Source organism: Lepisosteus platostomus, chromosome 14 (assembly GCF_059453375.1).
Source record: "Lepisosteus platostomus isolate fLepPlt1 chromosome 14, fLepPlt1.hap1, whole genome shotgun sequence".
Lineage (NCBI taxonomy): Eukaryota > Metazoa > Chordata > Actinopteri > Semionotiformes > Lepisosteidae > Lepisosteus > Lepisosteus platostomus.
The window spans coordinates 41,135,490-41,157,349 of record NC_142624.1 but is presented as its reverse complement, the minus strand read 5'-3'; the positions used below and the strand labels follow the sequence as shown (position 1 = coordinate 41,157,349).

General features: G+C 37.1%; 1 protein-coding gene across 1 annotated transcript in view; it reads left to right on the top strand.

The window, feature by feature from the left end:
* The window catches only part of thsd7ba (thrombospondin, type I, domain containing 7Ba), a 200,340-nt gene that overhangs the window by 166,218 nt on the left and 12,262 nt on the right, over positions 1–21,860 (top strand). The window contains exons 17-22 of the mRNA XM_088606307.1: positions 15,671–15,804; positions 16,595–16,748; positions 18,101–18,242; positions 18,492–18,607; positions 19,962–20,079; positions 21,423–21,568. Coding sequence (XP_088462433.1) covers positions 15,671–15,804; positions 16,595–16,748; positions 18,101–18,242; positions 18,492–18,607; positions 19,962–20,079; positions 21,423–21,568 — 810 coding nt within the window. The remainder of the gene's footprint in view (positions 1–15,670; positions 15,805–16,594; positions 16,749–18,100; positions 18,243–18,491; positions 18,608–19,961; positions 20,080–21,422; positions 21,569–21,860) is intronic.

The window sequence follows — 21,860 nt, the reverse complement described above, 5'->3', positions numbered from 1 at the left end:
GTAAATGGGGAAGTATTATATCAGCTACATGAGATCTATGATCCTTACCGCTTTGATATGTTTTCAGAAACAGTCAGACAGTCTTCTGCCTGTTGAGCCAGTTTAAATGGCTGGGCATTACCTGCAACAGATGCAGTAAATGAGATGGCTGGACGAAAATGCTGCCCTTTGTGTGATCTTGAACTGGCCAGAGGGGCCATGTATATGTCTCTTAGTGGATATGTATATGGAGGTGATATAGTGGCTTCTGTTGAAGAGCGTGGCTAGAGTGATGACTATGGTTAGCTAGTCATGCTTGTGTGCAGGATGGCTTTGCAGGTTATGTGTTCAGCAGTATGTCCACAGCACACTTGTTCTGACCCTTCTTCACTGGTATTTCTTTTTCCTCTTTATTGTTCTGTAGACTTACTTTTTTGTTTTTATTTAAAATGTGATGACAGTATATGGGCACAAATAACAAGCTGAATTTATGTTGTTAGCACTCAGAAAAACCGACAGCTTCGTCTTAGATTCTTACAGAATTGTGAAGTAGAAGGCAACATTGGAGATTAAAGGCTTGGATCCCAGCAGAGGGGCTATTCGTTTAATCTACTGGATTGGGATTCCAATTATTGGGAGCCTGTGGTGATTGAAAGATTTCTTTTTTGTTGGAAGCTGCTCAAATTGGAAGACTGAGCACCTTAAAGCCAGACAGGTACACAGGGACAACTAAGCTATTAAACATGTGACAAAACTGAGGTCCTGTTAACCAAGATGGTAGGCTAATTGATCTGTGCACCTTTTCAAAACCATATAATTAGCTGCCGGACCAATTGAATTGAATAAAGTAAACGAATGAATCAATACCCAAAGAATGTTCAAAATCCCACCTGAAAAAAAAAATTCCGGTATTCTGGTATATACCTGCAATGGGACATAAGCCGTTTTGAAAAATGTATCTCCTCACCCAAATTGCTTCCATTTAAACTTCATGGTTAATTAACTCCAAGTTATATAGTTAGAAATGCAAATGTATACCTGTCCTATAAACTCCACCAGTGTCTAGAATTATTTTTATAGTGTGTAGGAACTTGCTTTAAAGCCTCTAAAACTGCATTAAAATTTTGATTTATTTGGCAGCAATTTTTGGGGGGTTGTTAATTTCAGTGCCTTAAATATGCTTGAATAGATTGTAAAGGATGTATCCCTTTAAGAGGTCAATCTGTAGATGTTGTGACAGACTGTGAAAATATTTAAATGTATTCTTATTTCATTATGTGTACAGATGGTTCAATGCCTGCTAGCTATCTTCATATGCCTCTGTTAAGCCTCTGCTTAACTGATATTTCATAGCCTGTCACTTCAAAAGGATGAGCACCTCAGCAGGTTGTGATTGTGAATTTATACATTGCTCAGCCCTACTTTTAAACTGATGAAGAAGATCAATTATTTTGTTTCTGATTGTAGCATTATTTTTAGTAATCCTTCAGTTCCACATGATGAGAATGTACTGCATTCCTATTTGCATGTTATCTTTCACATGGACTCACTGAGACAGAAATTGTCAATGTCATGCCAGAGTGTGCCTTTATATTTGCTTGTTATGATGTTTTGTCTTCTGTAGCCTGATAGGGACCATGATGATCACGCAGGCTTTAGAGTAGTATTTAAAGTAAGAGAGGAGTACACTCTTCTTCATTACAGGTTTTTGCAAATATTTAACCCAGGTGTGTCAAACTGAATTCTTAGGTATACTGATGTTTGCAACCTGAGATGTCAATTAAGCAATTTTCCAGAATTATTACTTTGGGGTTAGAAATATTACATTTGTGCAGTTAGTTAAATAATAAGACCCACAATGTAAGTGAGTGCTCAGGTGGAACACTGGACAATATGCTCATCCTTTCAGGAATTGAGTTTGATACTCCTGATTTAAACCACAGCATCTCATAAGTCAGGTCTGTTTCCTATAGCATTGTAATTGGATGAAGAACTAAGTGATATTCATACCCAAAATCATTGCAACTGCTTCTCTTAACTCCCACCCAAACGTTGAAGGTTGTTTAGTCCAATTATCATCTACAGTATCTAATCAGTCTATCGACTTGCTTTCTTCCACTTTCTGTCTTTGCTTTGAAGTAAGAGGATTATTGGAATCCTGGAGTTTCTGGAAAGACTTGAGGTTCCACAGAATGAGACATTTTGCCAGGGGTTCCTGGCGAAGTGAACTGTTTGATTTGCATGCTGTTATTGTCTTTGGCATCAGCAGTCAGATAATAAAGGTTGTGAAAATCACAGATGGTGGTAATAAACATGGTAATAATTGAAAGGAAACACTAATAAACATGATAATGAATCACAGCTATTGTTTAGTTCTTTGTTAAATGCACAGATTTAAAAAGGTGTGCTAGCCTCTGCCTTATAGTATGCTCAATCATATATGAATCAATTAATCTTTCCAAAAAACATAAATATATTAATTAATTCTCTGTTTCTCCAAAATAGGCACAGGAGTCTTCATTCTGGCTATATTATGCCCACTTTTGTAATGCTGGTAGTGGCATGCCGGAAGGCATTATTATTTGACTTAAAGCAGATGGACTTAGCTATACCTAATATTTTCTAAGTATCAGCTCAGATGCTTATTATACCTTTGCATTGTACAGGCAAAAGATATGGATTGCCAGAATAAATGACTTTAGTTTACCAAGCAATTCCTAAGACTATGCTTCAGCATCATTTCTGCCAAAGAAGTGCCCATCACATACTTTATTCACTTGTGCCCATCAGGATGCATATTGACATGATGCAAAATTTGCATTTAACTTATTTCTGCTCAGGGAATTAAAACCCTGGTTAGCAGGATGAAAGGGTCCCTTAACATTACATGTGTAAATGCATCCGGCTTTGCTTCAATTAATATCTGTGCCTGTTTGCCAGTCATGTCCACTCCCTCATAGTGTAACCTGGTCTATCTGCAAGCAGATTGCCTGTGCTTATACTGCTTCTTCTAAATCCCTCAGCCAGATGTTTCTGAAGCCTTTGTCACAGCTGCCTAAAACAATTCTATAGATGCGGCAGAGATAAGATTTATGTGCTGCATTTAAAGTACGTTTTGCCAGAAACTGATCTTGTTTTTCTTTCTCCAGTCCCAGTAAGTGCACCATCTGATTGAAATCTACACAGAGCAACTGACAGATGAATGTGTCATGTCGCAAATTATACACTGAAGGGCCAGTGGGAGTTGGCTTGTATTTCTAATGTCTTTATAATAGTTGTGCTTATGCTAATACATTAGCATAATGCTTCAAATCACAAGTACATTAAATATTTGGTGAAAATTGACTGTTCCTATGATTAAGGCTGTCTATCTAAACAATAATAATTGTGTAGGGAAATTATTTTATTGTAATACTGCATACAGATTTTAATAATACTTGTTTCATATTTATGCTCAGATATTGAAATACACAAATGAATAATTATTATTCAATTCTGCTCACATAAATGTCTATGTCCAAAAAATGCCATTTAAAAAACAGCTGATGGGCCATAAATTTCAATAAATGAATGAATGTCTGAATGAATGTGGTGAGTCAATATTTTCCCCACCTGGAAAATTTAGAGGCAGCAATGAGCCTGTAAACCTTAAAAACACAAGCAGTGTGCTTACTTTAAGATTGCATAAAAAAGCAAGAGTGAGAGAAACATTTTCTCCTCCAGTGATGCTATGTTTTTGGTCAAACTTTCATACTCTAAACATGAATTTCACCATCTCAACTCCATCATTGAGGGCTCATTTTGAGCAGTTATATTTATCTAACTAACAAGAGCTGAAAAGTCACATGAATGGAATATTTCTAATAAAATAATTCTGAGGATTTGAATGCCTCTGCAGCAGTACCTAAAGCTGATAATCAGTATTGCATGTTTACTGTGCGCAGGCATTAAGAACCAGCAGTCATCTCAGCAAAAGGAAAATGCTGAATTTACACATTAAAGTCTTTCATTTCAAGGATGTTTCCTCAAAAGGCCCTGCTTAAAATTGCTCACCCCTCTGAAGAAGAGCTGGAATGGTATTTATTTTATTTTTAATGATTGACCTAAAATAGGTACATAAATTAAAAACATTTATTCCAACTAATCTGCATTTTAACGGGAAACAGAAATATTTTTACCAACAGGTGCACAGAAATGGGAGAATATCAGAGAAAAACATCAATGCTAAATGAACTAGATATTTTGGAGTATAGCAAGAAGGGAGTGTGTTATGGACACAGAAAAAACAAACATTAAAGTAAATGCTCAATACACAGAAGTACTGATGTAATGTGGCAATTTGTACTCCAATTTACACAAGACGCACTCAATTTTGTATACCAGGTGTGATTCAGGACATGAAAATGGAAATATCACAGCCCATTAGAAGGCACTGTGCACTGATATGTACATGAAATGAGACAGCAACAGTTACTAACAAATTACTTGTTAAATACTGCTGTTCATTGGCCCTTTTATACATTCTCTCAATCAGTTCTGGTATCTGAGGAATATCTTTGAGATTCTGTCTACTAAAACCATTTCACAGATAATGAGGATAAGGATATAACTCTATAAGAATATAGACTCACGAAGCCTGAATTAGTGTTAGTCTGTAAGTCATCTTCCAGCCAGCTGTATGCTTCCCTGCAGGGGTGGCTATCCTTTGATACCTTAGATTCCTGTAATTTTCTGTTTAGGATTCAATTTAAATTTGCAATCTACAGTACAGTAACACATACAAACATGCTGTCTCATATAAGTCATTTTGTAAATCAGATTTTCTCTATTATGTTAAATATATAAAAATCAGAAAATCATATACAGTATTGGTTTTGCTTTCCTCTCTTGAAATGATTGGGCATATCAGTCCTGTTTCTGAATTCTGTAGATGTGCCTGAGTAAAATCTTCAATGCACATTCTGTATTTAAGACTTCAGTGCTGGTGGGTAGTCAGGGTGGAATATTTTCAGGAAGTTGCTACCACTCAACTATTGCGTGGGCTGCTGAATCCCAGGAACACATCTGAAAGCTGGGATGTGCAGCTCAGTAAAAATTATTTTGTACTGACACCTCATATTATTCCCTACACTATAAAATGTGTGTTTTTCAAGAGCTCTGTGTCACAAAACAGCTATTCTGTCTGTATTAGGAAGACAAGTCCCAAGTCAGGGTTTACCAAGCTCATGATATAGTAGTTCACATCCAGATTTTGAAGGGGAACTACCAAAACCATATGTTTAAGGAGAAAATCAAATATGTAATCAGTATTGTGTTATATTTACAGGTTGTTTGTCAGGGTCAGAAAACTGTTTAAAGAAAATGCCTTCAGTTTTCATGCTGTGGCTCTTGTATTGTATTTAGAATGAGTTTGGATTTTTACAACATCCTTGCCAAACTAAGGTACTGTACCAGCTGTGCCCATATCTGCTCCTAATGCAAAAGAGAAAATCTCTCTGCAGTCAAAATTTCAGTGGTCAACAAACTGCTGTGATTATTATTCAGTCTAGTGTATCTCAGTCAGTAGTTACAGACTCAGCAATGTACTTGGTGCATGTTTGCTTTCAGTGCTCTTTGGCCCTTCTTTCAGTTCACTGGGAAACATTGCCATTGGAGCAGGATCATTTAATAACACTTCTTTATTGTGAAAGACGATAGAATTATGTCCATCTTTTTAAATGTTTGTATTGCCAAGCTTCTTGCTTGGGGATAGCAGGAATGCTAATGATCCCTTCTTTGAGGTTAGTGTGCCAGATGAATGATTGATGTTGTCATTTTCCATGGTTCCTGCTTCCAGGGTGCCGCAATGTTCCTCAGGTCAATGTCATACCCCACAGCACTTTCCAGGAGAATTACTTATACTGCTGTCCTGGCCTGTGAAACTGTTATCACTGACTGCCATAAGACACATGATTTCAACACAAAGCATGTTACCAGCTGAATGATGTAAAGAGAATAAGGACAAAGGCATTACTCTTGGTGTCACTTACACTTGCAGGCTATTCTCCCACTATACAATATGGCATTCTTAACAATGTTGCATTATTGTTTGCATGGTCAAATTGCCAATTAATACATAGATGTTTAACTATGGATTCTAGCAATCAAAAGTTATTTTAAACTTGACTTTTAAGTTCAAGAATATTTGCAAAAGACAAATCTTCTGGTTTAGTGCAACACCCGTCACAAGTACGAGATGTTCAGGCAAGTAGCTGTATCAGCATGCATAGGAATAGGTAAAGGTTAATTATTATTCAAAGGAAAATAAAAGAGACACAACATTTCTCTTGACACCTGAAGAAAGCTCCACAGCTGAAATGTTGTGTCTCTTAGGTAATGAACCATTACCTGTTTTTTTCACAAGTACAAGAAGACTATTTGTGTTCTCTTTTCCTTTGAGTGAGACCCAAGCAAGTGTTGACATGTTAAGGAAATTGCATTAGAAGTAATTAATTGAGGAGTTTTTCCAGGAATCTGGAGGCTGTACGATTGGTTGTTTTCTTTGATTTAGAATTTGCTTTTGTGATTATCAGGTGTACCTCGACTCTTCAGGGGAATGGAAAAAACCTGCTCTCAAATAACACACTGGAAAATGGCCTAATGAAAATTGTCCGTCAAATTAATAGTAACTGGGAAGAAAGCCCTGACCCCTGTCACACTGTCTTGATGTGGGCTGTTTATCTGGTCAGCTAGATTCATACACTCATTCATTCAGGAAAGGATAATACACTATTAATAGCTTTTCTTGTATTGTCCTTCAGTATAAGTGTTATACTTCGGAACAATTAAAACACATAACAGAGAACAGCTGTCTGATGCGTCTTGACTCTTTATGAAATTCATGTTCCCTGCATTCAGAGGCAATTCTGGTAACATCAGATTTTTAGCCAACAGCTCCTTAATGTGTTTCTATGAAGTGTTTGAATGAAATTGGGATAACACTGCCGACCATTAGAGGACGCTTCTATGAAACAATACTCGGTGACATCATGAGCAATTTAGTTTAGTTATATTGTGGGTAATGTAGTCCTTTTATTTTTATTACATTTTAATGCTCCACAAGCATAAAAGTCTTGTAAAATCAATAAAGAATAAACCGCCTTACAGGCAGCACAATGGCAGAGTGGGTATCATTGTTGTTTCACAGCTCCAGGATCAATGGTTTGAAACTCTGTTTTTTCTGGGCCAAGTTAGTAGGTTTCCCCTGTTTTCACATATGTTTTCTCCAGGCTTTCTGGCTTCCTCCCACAGACCAGAGACATATGGTCCAAATGAGCTAGTGTGTGTGAACTGCGCCCTGTGTGTATGTTAGTGCCCAGTGCCAGAAGGCTGTCCTTCCGGGCCACAGCCCTGCTTGTGCTCTGTGTCTGCTGGCTTAAACTAGTGTATAGTGCACTGTGAAGATCTAAGGATGAAGCAAAAACAGTTCATGAACTTGGATGAACGTTTAAAACCCTAAACATCTATGTGCCCCCTGTGACTGAAGGTGTTATGATTCATTGCATGAATGCATGGTTCTCTGCGTCCTCACCTCTCCCTCCAAGTACGGGGTCTTTAAAGTAAATGCATTTCTCTTGGTTACAGTGATAGGGTAACGACAGTAACGAACACTTTTGTTCTTTTAAGAACATGCTATTATTTCCCTTTAAATAATAAACTTTGGAATTATAATAATAAATAATATATTTTTTTGAAATACAATTTATTTTTTCTCGGCACAAAGCTTTTTAACAGAAGAAATCAATACATATTCATTTAATTCCACAGCAGTCTATTTAGTGATAGCTGGTGCATTTCTAATGAAGTTTTTTAACTTTTATTTCCATTGTGAAACAAGTTAAATTACGCTTAGCTGATTAGATGAGTGAGAAAAAAATATTTTCAAGCTCCCCATCAATTTAAGGAAAATCATTTATTTTAGAACAGTGACAGTGCAAGATAGGAAGATTGATGTTTTGATTTTATTAAAAGCTTATTTACATTAATAAGCCATTCAGAAGCTTGTCAGCACTTTCATAAACTGAAAAAGAGGTTTAATGAGACAAATTTGTCATTCATCTTCTGAACATGATTTAGATTTTCAAAAGTGATTAGTTGTATCTGTAATCAGAGACCATCCTTTCTAGAGAAGGGACCTAAAAACTATTAGCAGGTCCCTCTAAGAGTCTATTCAGTAGGTTTAAAACACTCTCTCTGAACCTCCGAGCTTGTGTAAGCATGTCAATATGGTATTTTCTGGATTTACTGCTTGCTGTGCAGATAAGTGTAATACATTAATTCTGTAATACTTCAGTGCTGATAGTTCTATGAATCTCATCCTTAGCAATCATGTAGACAGATTATGTTCAGCCTGAAAATTGGAATCCTATCAGACTGGTAAGAAATATCGTATTTAGCTGTGACATATTCAAAAATGCCTTAATAAAATCCTTCATAAGACTTATCTAGGACTTACAGTATTTAAATATTTCAACAGTTAATATAGTAGGGGTGTATCATAAGTAAAACTGCAGTTTTACCTTTAAATCTTCTATCAGCAAAGTGGTTGTGATTGTGAGCTTAAAGGATTTTGACTGTAAATGGCAGTCTGTTCTCCTTGATGACTTTCAATTATAGATTGTGGCTTATCTAAAATGTAGCAAAAGGCTGTAGACACAGTTGGTCAGTGTTTTCATTAACTGTAATGTACAGCTTGTAAAGCACTGATCTATGATATCCAGCAAAGATTTATCTGTTTCACATATCGCCTCTGTAGAATAGGACAAATGTGAATGTTATCTTATGGTACTAATCCATTGAAGGTAATATGCCCTCTTTGAATTACAAATCACAGATGAATCTGCATATTGTTCAGACATTCCCAAGTGGCAAAGGCTGATGTGCACTTGGAAGTACTCCAGTCACAGAAATGCTTCTGCCAGATGGCCTGGAGAGTTCACTGATGTTACAAAGGTTAGTGAAGTCTGTAGCAGCTAATTAGAATAACAAAACACGAGGAATGAACATTCTGGAATAACGAATGTCCTCTCAGCATCTGACAGTAAACGAATTTCATGGCATTGTCTTAAAAAACACCATCTGTAGCTGGAAGTTAAACTTCTTTATTAAATCCCAAATAAAATTTAAAAGCTTTTATTAGAATACTTAATAAAGATGAAAGTAGCTGTTAAACTATTTTTGAGAAAACACTGCATTATTCCTCGAGAATTATTGAAACTAAGAGGTTAGGTTGAAGAATACTATCAAATTATGTCATCAAATGTTCTCAGTACAGTATTTTATGGTATTTATATTCTAAGGTATATTACCTACTGTTCTTCCTGTGCGGCCCATTGAAGTTTGCGGCTGTGAACTAAGTGAACAAAAATCCAGCTCAAGTATTTATCTCTTGCGCAGAGAAAATCTTGTATCCACAGAAATGATACATCATCCTTCATCCTTCTTATTAAGGCAGGCAATAAATTGAGGGTTCTAAAAAAATCTTACAGTACAGTACTAACAGCAGTAATTTTGGTACTTCAAAAGGTGTTAGTTGTTAATACTCAACTGAAGTAAAGATTTTAACCGAGAAAAATAGCACGATGGGCTTCTAAAGTTAAAAACCAAATTACAATTATTCTCTCCTAGTTCATATGGGTTTCCTTTGGGTGCCCTGGTTTCCTCCCACAGTCCAGAGACATACTGGTAGGTTAATTGGCTTCTGGAAAACTGGAGCTGGTGTGAGTGATGCCCTGTGATGGACTGGCATCCTGTCCAGGATGTATCTCTCCTCATGCCCATTGTGTCACGGACGTCCAAAGGGACTAACCGTGGGGAGCAGGAGAGCGTAAAACGAGACGGGAAAAAGGCCCGGGCTCATTAGTACAAAGAGTTCAGGAATGCCATATAGAAACCTATGCCCTCAGGGAGCGGACGTGGGGCGCCCTGGTGCTAGGCTCAGGACATCCGAACATCAATGTTGAGCCAGGACAGAGTGCAAGACCCGGAAATATATAGCCCAAGGGAAAGAGAGGGACAGGAAGGACAGCAGACCGGAAACTAGGGACAGGACAGAGAAGGAGCGCCCTCTGGCTGCAGAGGGCGTGACACATTGCTTGCCAGGACAGGCTCTGGCTCCCACTTGACTCTATCCAAGAGAGTGGTAAGAAAGTGGATTAATAATATTAATTTCATTGGGCTGATTTTTTTATCTGAAATAACATTAATTTGTACCCATTTATACAGCTGGGCAGCTGTTGTCCCGGAGCTGGAATATTTGTAGTAGAGCAGCACCAGTGCTGGTATTTACATCACAAGTCATAATATATAATCTATTTCTTTTTACACATGTGGTGGAATAATATGATGTAAAGCCTTTACTGATTCATTCACTTCTGAAATAGTTAGGAAAATGGAGTCTAGTAAGTTTTCTGAGTACTGTATTACACATAAGATATAGTACTGTATACAGTGCCTTGCGAAAGTATTCGGCCCCCTTGAACTTTTCAACCTTTTGCCACATTTCAGGCTTCAAACATAAAGATATAAATTTTTTATTTTATGTGAAGAATCACCAACAAGTGGGACACAATTGTGAAGTGGAACGAAATCTATTGGATTTTTGAAACTTTTTTAACTAATAAAAAAATGAAAAGTGGGGCGTGCAAAATTATTCGGCCCCCTTGCGTTAATACTTTGTAGAGCCACCTTTTGCTGCGATTACAGCTGCAAGTCGCTTGGGGTATGTCTCTATCAGTTTTGCACATCGAGAGACTGAAATTCTTGCCCATTCTTCCTTGCAAAACAGCTCGAGCTCAGTGAGGTTGGATGGAGAGCGTTTGTGAACAGCAGTTTTCAGCTCTTTCCACAGATTCTCTATTGGATTCAGGTCTGGACTTTGACTTGGCCATTCAAACACCTGGATACGTTTATTTGTGAACCATTCCTTTGTAGATTTTGCTGTATGTTTGGGATCATTGTCTTGTTGGAAGATAAATCTCCGTCCCAGTTTCAGGTCTTTTGCAGACTCCAACAGGTTTTCATCCAGAATGGTCCTGTATTTGGCTGCATCCATCTTCCCCTCAATTTTAACCATCTTCCCTGTCCCTGCTGAAGAAAAGCAGGCCCAAACCATGATGCTGCCACCACCATGTTTGACAGTGGGGATGGTGTGTTGAGGGTGATGAGCTGTGTTGCTTTTACGCCAAACATATCGTTTTGCATTGTGGCCAAAAAGTTCGATTTTGGTTTCATCTGACCAGAGCACCTTCTTCCACATGTTTGGGGTGTCTCCCAGGTGGCTTGTGGCAAACTTTAGACGAGACTTTTTATGGATATCTTTGAGAAATGGCTTTCTTCTTGCCACTCTTCCATAAAGGCCAGATTTGTGCAGTGTAAGACTGATTGTTGTCCTATGGACAGACTCTCCCACCTCAGCTGTAGTTCTCTGCAGTTCATCCAGAGTGATCATGGGCCTCTTGGCTGCATCTCTGATCAGTCTTCTCCTTGTCTGAGCTGAAAGTTTAGAGGGACGGCCAGGTCTTGGTAGATTTGCAGTGGTCTGATACTCCTTCCATTTCAAGATGATCGCTTGCACAGTGCTCCTTGGGAGGTTTGAAGCTTGGGAAATCTTTTTGTATCCAAATCCGGCTTTAAACTTCTCCACAACAGTATTACGGACCTGCCTGGTGTGTTCCTTGGTCTTCATGATGCTCTCTGCGCTTTCAACAGAACCTTGAGACTATCACAGAGCAGGTGCATTTATACAGAGACTTGATTACACACAGGTGGATTCTATTTATCACCATCAGTCATTTAGGACAACATTGGATCATTCAGAGATCCTCGCTGAACTTCTGGAGTGAGTTTGCTGCACTGAAAGTAAAGGGGCCGAATAATTTTGCACGCCCCACTTTTCATTTTTTTATTAGTTAAAAAAGTTTCAAAAATCCAATAGATTTCATTCCACTTCACAATTGTGTCCCACTTGTTGGTGATTCTTCACATAAAATAAAAAATTTATATCTTTATGTTTGAAGCCTGAAATGTGGCAAAAGGTTGAAAAGTTCAAGGGGGCCGAATACTTTCGCAAGGCACTGTATTAGTTTCTTATGTTCTGTTCCTAGATGACTGTGCTCTTTTATCCAGATTCTGTATTATCAATACAGAAACTCTATGTAAATTAAAGGTTGCATGGACATGAGTGCTTGTATCACTTTAAGCTTGCACATAATGAAAAATAAAACTGTTACAATTACCTTAAAAAAGATCTACTTCTTCAGTTCAAAAACATATATAATCCACTCTAAAGCATCAAAGCATCTTTGGCAGCTCACATCTGTAGGTATACAGAATAATGCTGGGATAAAAGATTGATTTCATGAAACTGTTCTTCTTTTATAAAACTCAGTGAGGTCTATGTTATCCATTAGCGTGCAGTTTGAGTCCTGTTCTCAGAGGAGTGTGTGTTTAATGAATACTAATATTAAGGTGACGTTGTGGTTCAAATGCATACATTAGGACTTCCAGAAAAAAAAAAGTCTTCGCAAAAGTAGAAACAGGAAGTATTCAGTGATACTTGCACAGGTCACTGACATCTCATGCTCATGTTTTATTTTGTTAAGCGTTTTTTGTTGTAGGGCTCTTAGACATCCTTATAGCAGTTGTAAGTGTATTAGAGTACATCATGAAACAGACATTTATCTCTGTAAGTTGTTCCACTGGACAATTGTTTTCTATCACATTGATGGCCATGGCGACAGTAATGGCACAATCTGTTTGAGGTTTGAGCCAGACGGTGACAGTTAGAGAGATTTATGGAACAAATCCTCAGCTGCAGAGCTCACTGGATGTCCCTTGCTGTGGCTGTAAATCTTTCATTCACAAAAAAAAATACAACACCACCTCAGGCAGCAGAAGGAAACATTCCCTATAGACAAATGCGGTTGTAGGCTATTAATGCCCAGATACTGTATGAATAGAGGTCAGCAATGTATGGCCTCTGTAGTACTGCATATCCATGGAATATTTTTAAAGCATTACACATTATTATTTTATTTTAATGACTTCAAAAGCATTGTGTCTAGTTAAGTATATGTAAATATATATATGCATAGTGCTTATTCTTTCTGTTTTGTTGTAGTTCTAACAACCCTCAATGTACTTATTAAAGTGATGCATAAAAGATGAAGAAAATGTTATAATTATTTTAATTACTAAAACAACACAATCCATTTGATTAAGTGTATTGGGATGTGAGACTTACACATTTTATCATTTTAATTACTTTTACATGCAGTGCAGCTGGTGAAACGTCCTTGTGAGAAACTGAACAGTACTATCGTGGCTTTTCTTTAGCAACATAAATCTAATTCAAATTGTGCCACCATTGGTGGTGTGCTCAGGAGATGGTCAGTGTCTGATTAGACAGATTAATTAACCTCTTTCACTGTTGTTACTAATGCATTCCTAGCTGTGCCTGCCAGGAACTTAAACACTAAAACAAGAATTTCCAAGCACATTCTTTGGGTATGCAAAGAGTTTTGTGAGGAATATTTGCAATAATTCAATATGTCAATTTTCTAAATTATGCAACTTTGTGTTTTTGTACACAAGCTTTTTCTCAAGCCTGGGGAACCCTTAAGGGAAGCTTTTCTTTGTATTCAGTGACAAAAACAATTCTCCTCATTTTTGCTCTTTAATAGCACATAAATAATAAAGCTTTAACTTAGCAAAATTGAACTATACTGAACAAATCACTTCATCCGCAGTATTTTGTCCCATCACCATTAATCATTTAATCAAAAATGAAATTGTACAGTCTTTAAGCATTTATTCAGATTTTCTACACATTTTCTACACATCCTACACATAATCTAGATCAACACAGCAGAATCAAATCTTAGAACAACAAAATGAAAGCAAAATACACAAACTAATGGATATATAACTTTTTCTCCCCTTCTGCCTGTCACGCACTGCTAATATGGATGTCTACAAAGGCTCAGGTTAGTGACACTTATTCTGTATTTATACTGTACTTTATTTAATGAAGTCAATGCATGCAAAGCCAGGTGTGAGGAGATGAATATCTCCTACTAGACTAGCCTTTATATGAGCACAATAGTTTATTTTATCAAACTGTGTGCAGCACAAACTGTAAGAAAAATGACAGAGAGCACTCACTTAAATTCCATCATCATCCCATCCCTGGAATTATTCTGACATTTCTTAAGATTCATGGGACGTCATTATATTGTGAATAAAAAGCAAACTTTAAAAGATAAATCTCTCAGAAGGTGGCCATATTTTTTATTTTGCTTTTTAAATAGTTTTGTTTATCTTTTAATAGAAGCAGGAGGATAGAATTGAGGTGTGTGTGTGTGTGTGTGTGTATGTACGTACAGTATGTATGTGTCTTTTTCTCAAGAAAAACTGCTGTTATGCTCTCGTGTTGCTCCTGCCATGAAATTGTGTTGCATTTGCTGGCTGTTGTTTCAGATAACTATTGCCTAGGAAGGAATATCTATTTAAAATGGCAGTTGACAATGAACTATAACATAAATATGTCACTGGGTTTTCAGTGCCAAGCATATATGAGATACTGTAAAACCTAATGTTTCATATTTTAGAACACTGGTGTAGTGGCAAATAATGCTTTGATGTTCGCCTAGAAAATAAATTGTCCTGGTGTTAAGCAGGATTAGTTAAAGTTAGGAAATTATTTTAAATGAAAGGTTGGAAGCAGACATAAATGTAATCTTGGTATTGTCTTCATCCGAAAGTCTTTGGAATCTTCAGACAATGTAGTTTTCTCTCTCATAAAGATCCTGTATTGTCTACTGCTTCTTACTATAAAATAGTTAAAAGCAAAAGCCATACTTTCTTGAAGTCAACTGTAACAACACAAAATCTGTGTATGACCTATTATCAGTGGATTATTTTTTAAAACCTATGGTTACTGGTTCAAGAGTCGTGGAGATCACTGATCACGATCGGTAATGAAGAACGTAATAACACAAGCTGTTGTTTAGGATCACATTGTTGAAGTCCTGCTGTGTGGAAACATGTTGACCAATTACTGCCCAGTTGTCAGTGTGAAATTCAGAAAGATTTTTAATTCTCTGAGTTGGACTGTCAGAATAAAATGGCCAATGTTGTTTTTGTATTCTGTCTTTAGAGTTCTGCTTTCAAAGGAAATATCAAAGTGACCTGACTGTGAATCTAGTGCCAGACCAGGACTCCAGCAACTCAGCTGTGTCATGTGTCAGTGCAGGAGGGGTACCAATACTGTTCCAATACGTCTCATTTTGAGATGCATATTTACAGACCCCACTACAGGCAGACAGAAAAAGAAATGGTAGTGATGGATATACCAGATATATTTTTGGAGTTGTGGTTCAGGGAATCATCAGCAGAAGAACCTGGTGAGCTGCACAGAGCTCAAGAATTGTGAAAATTCTGTGACAGGTGATAGTGAAATGAACATGAATGTTCTTCTCATCACCACAACACAAGAAGCAGACCCCCATACTCTCGCGATAAAGAAACACTTTACATTTTATACACCATTCAACTAGCCTGAATGGCCTCCTTTAATATGAAACCTTTGTTATGTTCTTACGTTCTTCTAGATAGTCTAGTAACAGGCCTGTTTTATGACTTCATGTTTTAGGTGTATGAGGCAGTCCCGTGTTATAACCACTGCAGTCAGTATGTCTGGAAAACTGAGGCTTGGTCAGTATGTACAATTAACACTGTGGACAAGGCTCCAGATTGTGGAGAAGGTGTACAAAGCAGAAAAATCAGGTGAGTATTATTGTTTTTATTGTTGCTGTTATTTAAAAACATTATGCTCTTGATTTTTAAAATGAACTGTGTAATTGGATCCATACTTTTATGACAGATAACACTTCTCTTGAAATATCCTCATAAGCAATTGTTACAGCAGTCCATCTGTAGGATCTTTCATGGGCAGCTTTCGCTAAGTGTTACATTTCCTTGGAACATGTTGTAGAACACCTGCAGAGTTGTTGCATGTCAACGACAGCATGACAGTCAATAAATAAGCAAACTATGTAGACAAGTTGCCTTTAAGGTTCAGTTCTATGATGTACAGTCTATTGAAGAGAGTTTTGTTATTCACAGATTCAATTTACAGTATGTGATGGCAAATAAGAAACAGTTCTTATGTTTTTGGATCATTTGGAAAAACATTTTATCGCAATCACGATATGATTGCATAATGACACATCTCACATTCCTGTGTTGATGAAAAGGTGTTCTTATTTACAAAATTGTATTCTTATAAGCAAAAAGATATTAGCCGAGATGCAGTATGTTCCCATTCTATAATGGTACAATAAGTGATGTTGACGTTATACACATCTGTTCAAGAGTAACAGCTGGAAATACGAAAGGGTGGTGTTGTTAAGCTGACGATACAAAAAGCAATAATTTTATTGAACCGCTCTGAGCTTCTTGATAGTAGGACAGTTTGTAACTGAGAAATCAGTGATACTGTATGGGCGTGTTAGAGAAGAAAGTGTGGTGCCTCAGGCCGGTTATGCAGTTGTTCTGTCTGTCTTACCTCCTTCAGGTGTGTGAAGACAGTGGGTGAAGGCCCAGGAGAGGCTGTGGACGATGCTCTGTGTGACCAGGAGGAGATGCCTGTCAGGGCTCAGACCTGCTTCCTGCCATGTCCGGAAGACTGTGTGATGTCTGCTTGGGGACAGTGGAGCACATGTCCATCCGTAAGAGCCCAGAGACCTTCTCCTCTCTACCGATAGAGTGTACTTATCTGGCTCAGAAAAACCCCAATGTCAGGAGGTGAAGATGAAATATATAGTACCAGTTATCCTGTGCATCAGTCTTTCTATGCAGACCTGCTACAATGCACACAGAAAAGCCCAAGACAAATCTCACCAACAGAGTCAATGAATACATCACTACCTTGCCAGTTGTCATTAGACCTTGTTCGTTATATTTTTTTACAGCCATATCAGGTATAGCTGCTACCTTCATGCACATATTTTTGAACAATATCACAATTACTTTCATCAGGAATTATGACTATGTTAAAATTAAAAACAACGTTTTTACCACTGCGTGCAGAATAAGGAAAAATTGCTTTCAAATGTGCTGCATATCTTTTAATGTACCATCCGATTAAAACCGTCTCTCACTAATAATTATTACTGTCGGTTGTTTAAGCCATGTATCAGGCCAGTTGTGCATTTAACAGTTTCCCATTAAGGAGTGACAGTGATGGAGATAAACATCATTTTACCATAATGATTTCTGTGAATTTATGGGCCTCAACATTAATAACAGCTCACCACATGGCAAATATAAACCTGTCTTGATTCTCCAGGTAATTTATCTTTTAGCCTTTTAGCACTTCTCAGACAGAATGTTGTATTTTTCACATATTATGAAATTTGAAATAGCATTGAAAGATGTTAGGAAATTCCTCAGATTAAACATTTCTGAATTTGGCTCAAAAGACACATTTATTAAGACTTCAATATCAAGTTTAAAATTTAATGTTATTTTAAATCTTTTGTGAGTATTTAGAAAATAGGTTTAAAAGATTATTTAGAATATTATGCACTTATTATATCTTAAGAGGTTGATATTGAAGGTAAAATGTACATACAGTATATTGAATAGGTTTGTCTTGCTGTATTTTATTGATAACTCAATAAATAACTATTCAAATAAATGTTCATCTTCATAGTAGCTAGATTATTTTTCCCTCTGTCTAAAACATGTTCTTTAATCATTTAATATCATTAGAACTTAAATATAATTTTACATTTCTCCTTCTAATAAGCTACTGTTTCCTTGGGTTCTTCTGTGTTTTCTATTGAGAAGAATCAATAAAACATTAAACTACTTTAAAACATTAAATTAAAAGAACGCAGGTGTGTTTAAACTCTTCTGAACAAGCACAAAAAAAATTTAGTTGACGAAGATACCATTTATTGCTTACTTCAAATACAAAATTTTGTCAAAATCTTGGAAAATGGTACATTTTTTCCATCACTTATTATTCACCTGAGAAATATGAGAAGGTGTCTCTTGACAATATTGTCTGCTGCAGCCCTGTGACCAGAAAATGATCAGACAAAAGACCAGGAGAGTGTTGAGACCTCCACAGGCTGGAAGATCCTGCCCTGAGGACACAGAGACAGAGCCCTGCCTTCTCAACACAAACTGCTTCACCTACCAGTACAATGTCTCAGGTACAGTACAGTGCCAGCTCGCTGCAGATTCTCTTCATTGAATTACAAAGGGAAATTCGGTTCCTGAACAATTTCAATATGGCCATCCATTATTTATTTTTTTATATTCAGCTACAAGAAATCTACAAAAGATTTTCTCTTTCATTATTGGTCAGAGAAACAATGATTTTAAAATGCTGCACATTTCAGGGTCGGAAAGTCGTTCATATTCCCCTTTAATCTCTTTCCGTACTCTCTGTCTCTCGAAAGAATGGAGCACTTGTCAGCTGAGTGAGAATGCCGTCTGTGGGGAAGGAGTCCGATTCCGCCTGCTGGATTGTGTACGGAGTGATCGGAAGGTGGTGGAATTAAGAAATTGTGAGCAGGTAGCGTCCTTCTCCATTCCCATGCGAACCAGAGAAACCTTGTAAAGGTGTCTTTATCTGATTGCCCATGAGCTCTTACATAATTAATTCATTTTTTCATGTCATAGCAAGGGCTTCTGTGCTTGATGCCTACTGAACGCTCTAGCAAAAACTGCAAAATGTTCTTCAGACACAGAGTGTGACAGCGCAGGGCTGTAGAGAGTGAGAGAGTGACAGCAGTTTGCACAGTGGCCTTTAGGCACCCTGCTACACCCAGGGCTCTGAGAAGTGTTTCACCCCTCTGTGTGTCCTCGAATGTGCCATTTGAATGGAAGATGAAAATCAAAGATGAAATTGCTATTTTAAAAAATCGGTAAATATGTAAGGCATGACGTGAATAAGAAAGTAGAGAACGCAAGCTATGCTTTATGTTTAGTTCTGCCAACGTAAAGAGTCATACCAGCAAAGGCAACAATTGCGTAATGTGTGTGTTTTGTGTTAGTGGAGACAAGGGAAACATGAATCTGCAAGGCTCTGAATCAGAAAGGTTTGCTCAATCCCAATGTTTCCTGCTGATCTGTAGGAGTTAATTAAAGGAGCACATTTTCTACACACTCCCTACATTTCCTTAATGAGTGTTTGATATAGAGCACTTAACCGTTACCTATTAACTTAACACTTGCTATTACACTGGCCCTTATTGAGGTTACAAATACTTCATTTTATGGTTATGTCTAATTAACAAATAATGTAGTGGGTATTGATTTGTATCGTTTATGGATAAAGCCGCACATTTTGGCTTAGAAAGCAAAACCAACTAGAACTACTCAGAACATAGATTTGACTATTTTTTAAAATAGAAAGTACAAAATGATACAAAATAAAAGTAAGAAGTACTTAAATCTTGTTTAGTAACTTAAATAAATATCCTGATAATTGATTTATTAAGTTTGAGCAGGTACAGTAGCTGCATCAGCATGTGTAGGCTCAAAGGAAAAGACAAAAGTTTATTTCATGCTGAAAAGAAGACACAACTTTTCGGCTCTGGAGCCTTCTTGTATGTGTATCCTGCTTTATGCCACTTCCAACTTTTTGCATATCTTTGAAGCTGTCCTAATTTTGTTAAAATACATTTTTATTTAATTAAACTATGTTATGGTGTGAAAAAAACAGTTTTCATGTGTTCTAGTGCAAAAATAGTAAGACTTATTTAGCATCCCTGCAAAAAATACTTCAGTTGCTTTCTTTCCAATTATCATGTTCTCAGGTGGAGTCCATTTATGACAAGGACTGAGTGATAAAAATCACAATCTGTACTTCTCTGTCAGTGACCTTGTAACTGTGTTCTCATTGTCTTGTCTCCTGCTCTTTGTAGCTAGGATTGGTGAATAAATGGAGACTGACCACTCACTGCCTGGTGGACTGTCCACTTAACTGCCTTCTGTCAGACTGGTCATCTTGGGCAGAGTGCTCTCACACTTGTGGTGACCAAGGTATTAAAAGATGTCAGTTACAGCACCGTGTGCACTATGTTACAGTATATTCATGGGACTGTGTGCACTAAGTTATATGTTGCTTAATTCATACAGTATGCTGTAGCAGGACGTTGGAATGTTTACAGTTTCTTCTTTCTGGTTATTGTTCACATAATTATTAATGGTACTTTATATCAAAGGTAAATCAAATCTGCCTTTTATTGTGAACATAATTGCAATGATATAAAATCTTCTTTTTCCCAAAGTTACTTTTCCTTCATTATAACAAATAATAAATGACTAAACCACACTCTTTGGAGCTTGTGCTGCTTTTACAGTCCAGAGGTTTGTCTCTAAAGGAAATCTGCATGTTAGTCAACTAATTAAAACATTCATCAGTCTTCATCTGTCTTAATTAAGCCCTGCCATATTTTCTTTAGCAAAACCCATCAAAACTGAAGTTACGCCGAGCCAAATCCGTGAAATAATATTTCAAATAATTGAGTCAGCTAAGGAAGAGCTAGAAAAACTTCAATTAATAATAAAATGCTATTTTTACCATTGGGTTGTCCTAACTTCGGGAACTACTTGAAACACAAGGCAGATACTGTATGTGAAAGGCTGTTCTATCTTTTCTGTGTGTGGCTCTAGATTATTTTATTTGCAAGCCATTGTCATATGCAAGCATGTGATATGTCCTCAAACATCTATCAGTACAAACACATTTTCTGGCAGCTATAGACTGCAGCCTGGAAGTACTTTACAGCTGTAGAATATCCTGTCTGTTTGAGTTTATACTGTTTCAGAGTGTTCCTGCCTGATGGAATTGCTGTTTCATATTGCTCTTGTTAGATTTTTCCTCAAATAAATACATGTATGTCCCAGATGATTATAAATTCTTGTCTTTGCTTATTTTCTGGGGTGTATTCTACTGTAGTGATATTTACAGTAAAGAAGCAAATTTATCAATAAAATAAATTGGATTGATTCATCTCATTATTCAAGAGCTCTGTTCAAACATACATTTCTTAGTCATTTATAAGTAAATCTTTAGTAAATTTAGGCCATTTTGTGTTTTTTAAACTTCCTGTAGGTAAATATTTAATTTGTAAAAAGTTATGCTTTTAAAAACAGTATATATGCCACAAAATGAATGGATTAAGACAAGAACACTATTTTCTGTCTGTTAAATAGCACCAGATCTAAATACATTATTTTTAAGTCAAAGGCCAGGCAAGACCAGATGAGAAAACAAAAGTATCACAACTTATTTTACAATATATAAAATCATGAAGGGGTTGTGCCCAGAAATGTGGAAACATCTTGACGGTGTATCTGTTGCATGGTGTTGCTGTTTGCAGGCCTGATGGCGCGGACTCGCAGTGTCATACAGCAAGCCCATGATGAGGGGAGGCCCTGTCCTGCTCAGCTAACTCAGGTCAAACCCTGTCCCATTAGGCCGTGCTTCTCCTGGCTGAAGGGAGAATGGTCCCAGTGCCAAGTGGAGGTACAGTCTGCCTTCAGCACACAACCAGTCTTGTCACTGGTAGTGCCTTACAGCAGTACAACTTATTGTTATTGTTATGAGAAGACAAGACAATCTCAAATTGATATTCAACTTATAAATGGAATTAATGTAAAAATATTTTATTAAGCATTATTAAGCGTGTGTTGTACAGTAATTCTAGTGAAAATAACCACCCATGCATACTTCTGTGGTGCCAGCTGTGCAGTGACCCTTGTGAGAAGGTTGTCAATCAAACCCATTTGCAAAGCTTCCCTGCTGCTAAGCTGCAAGG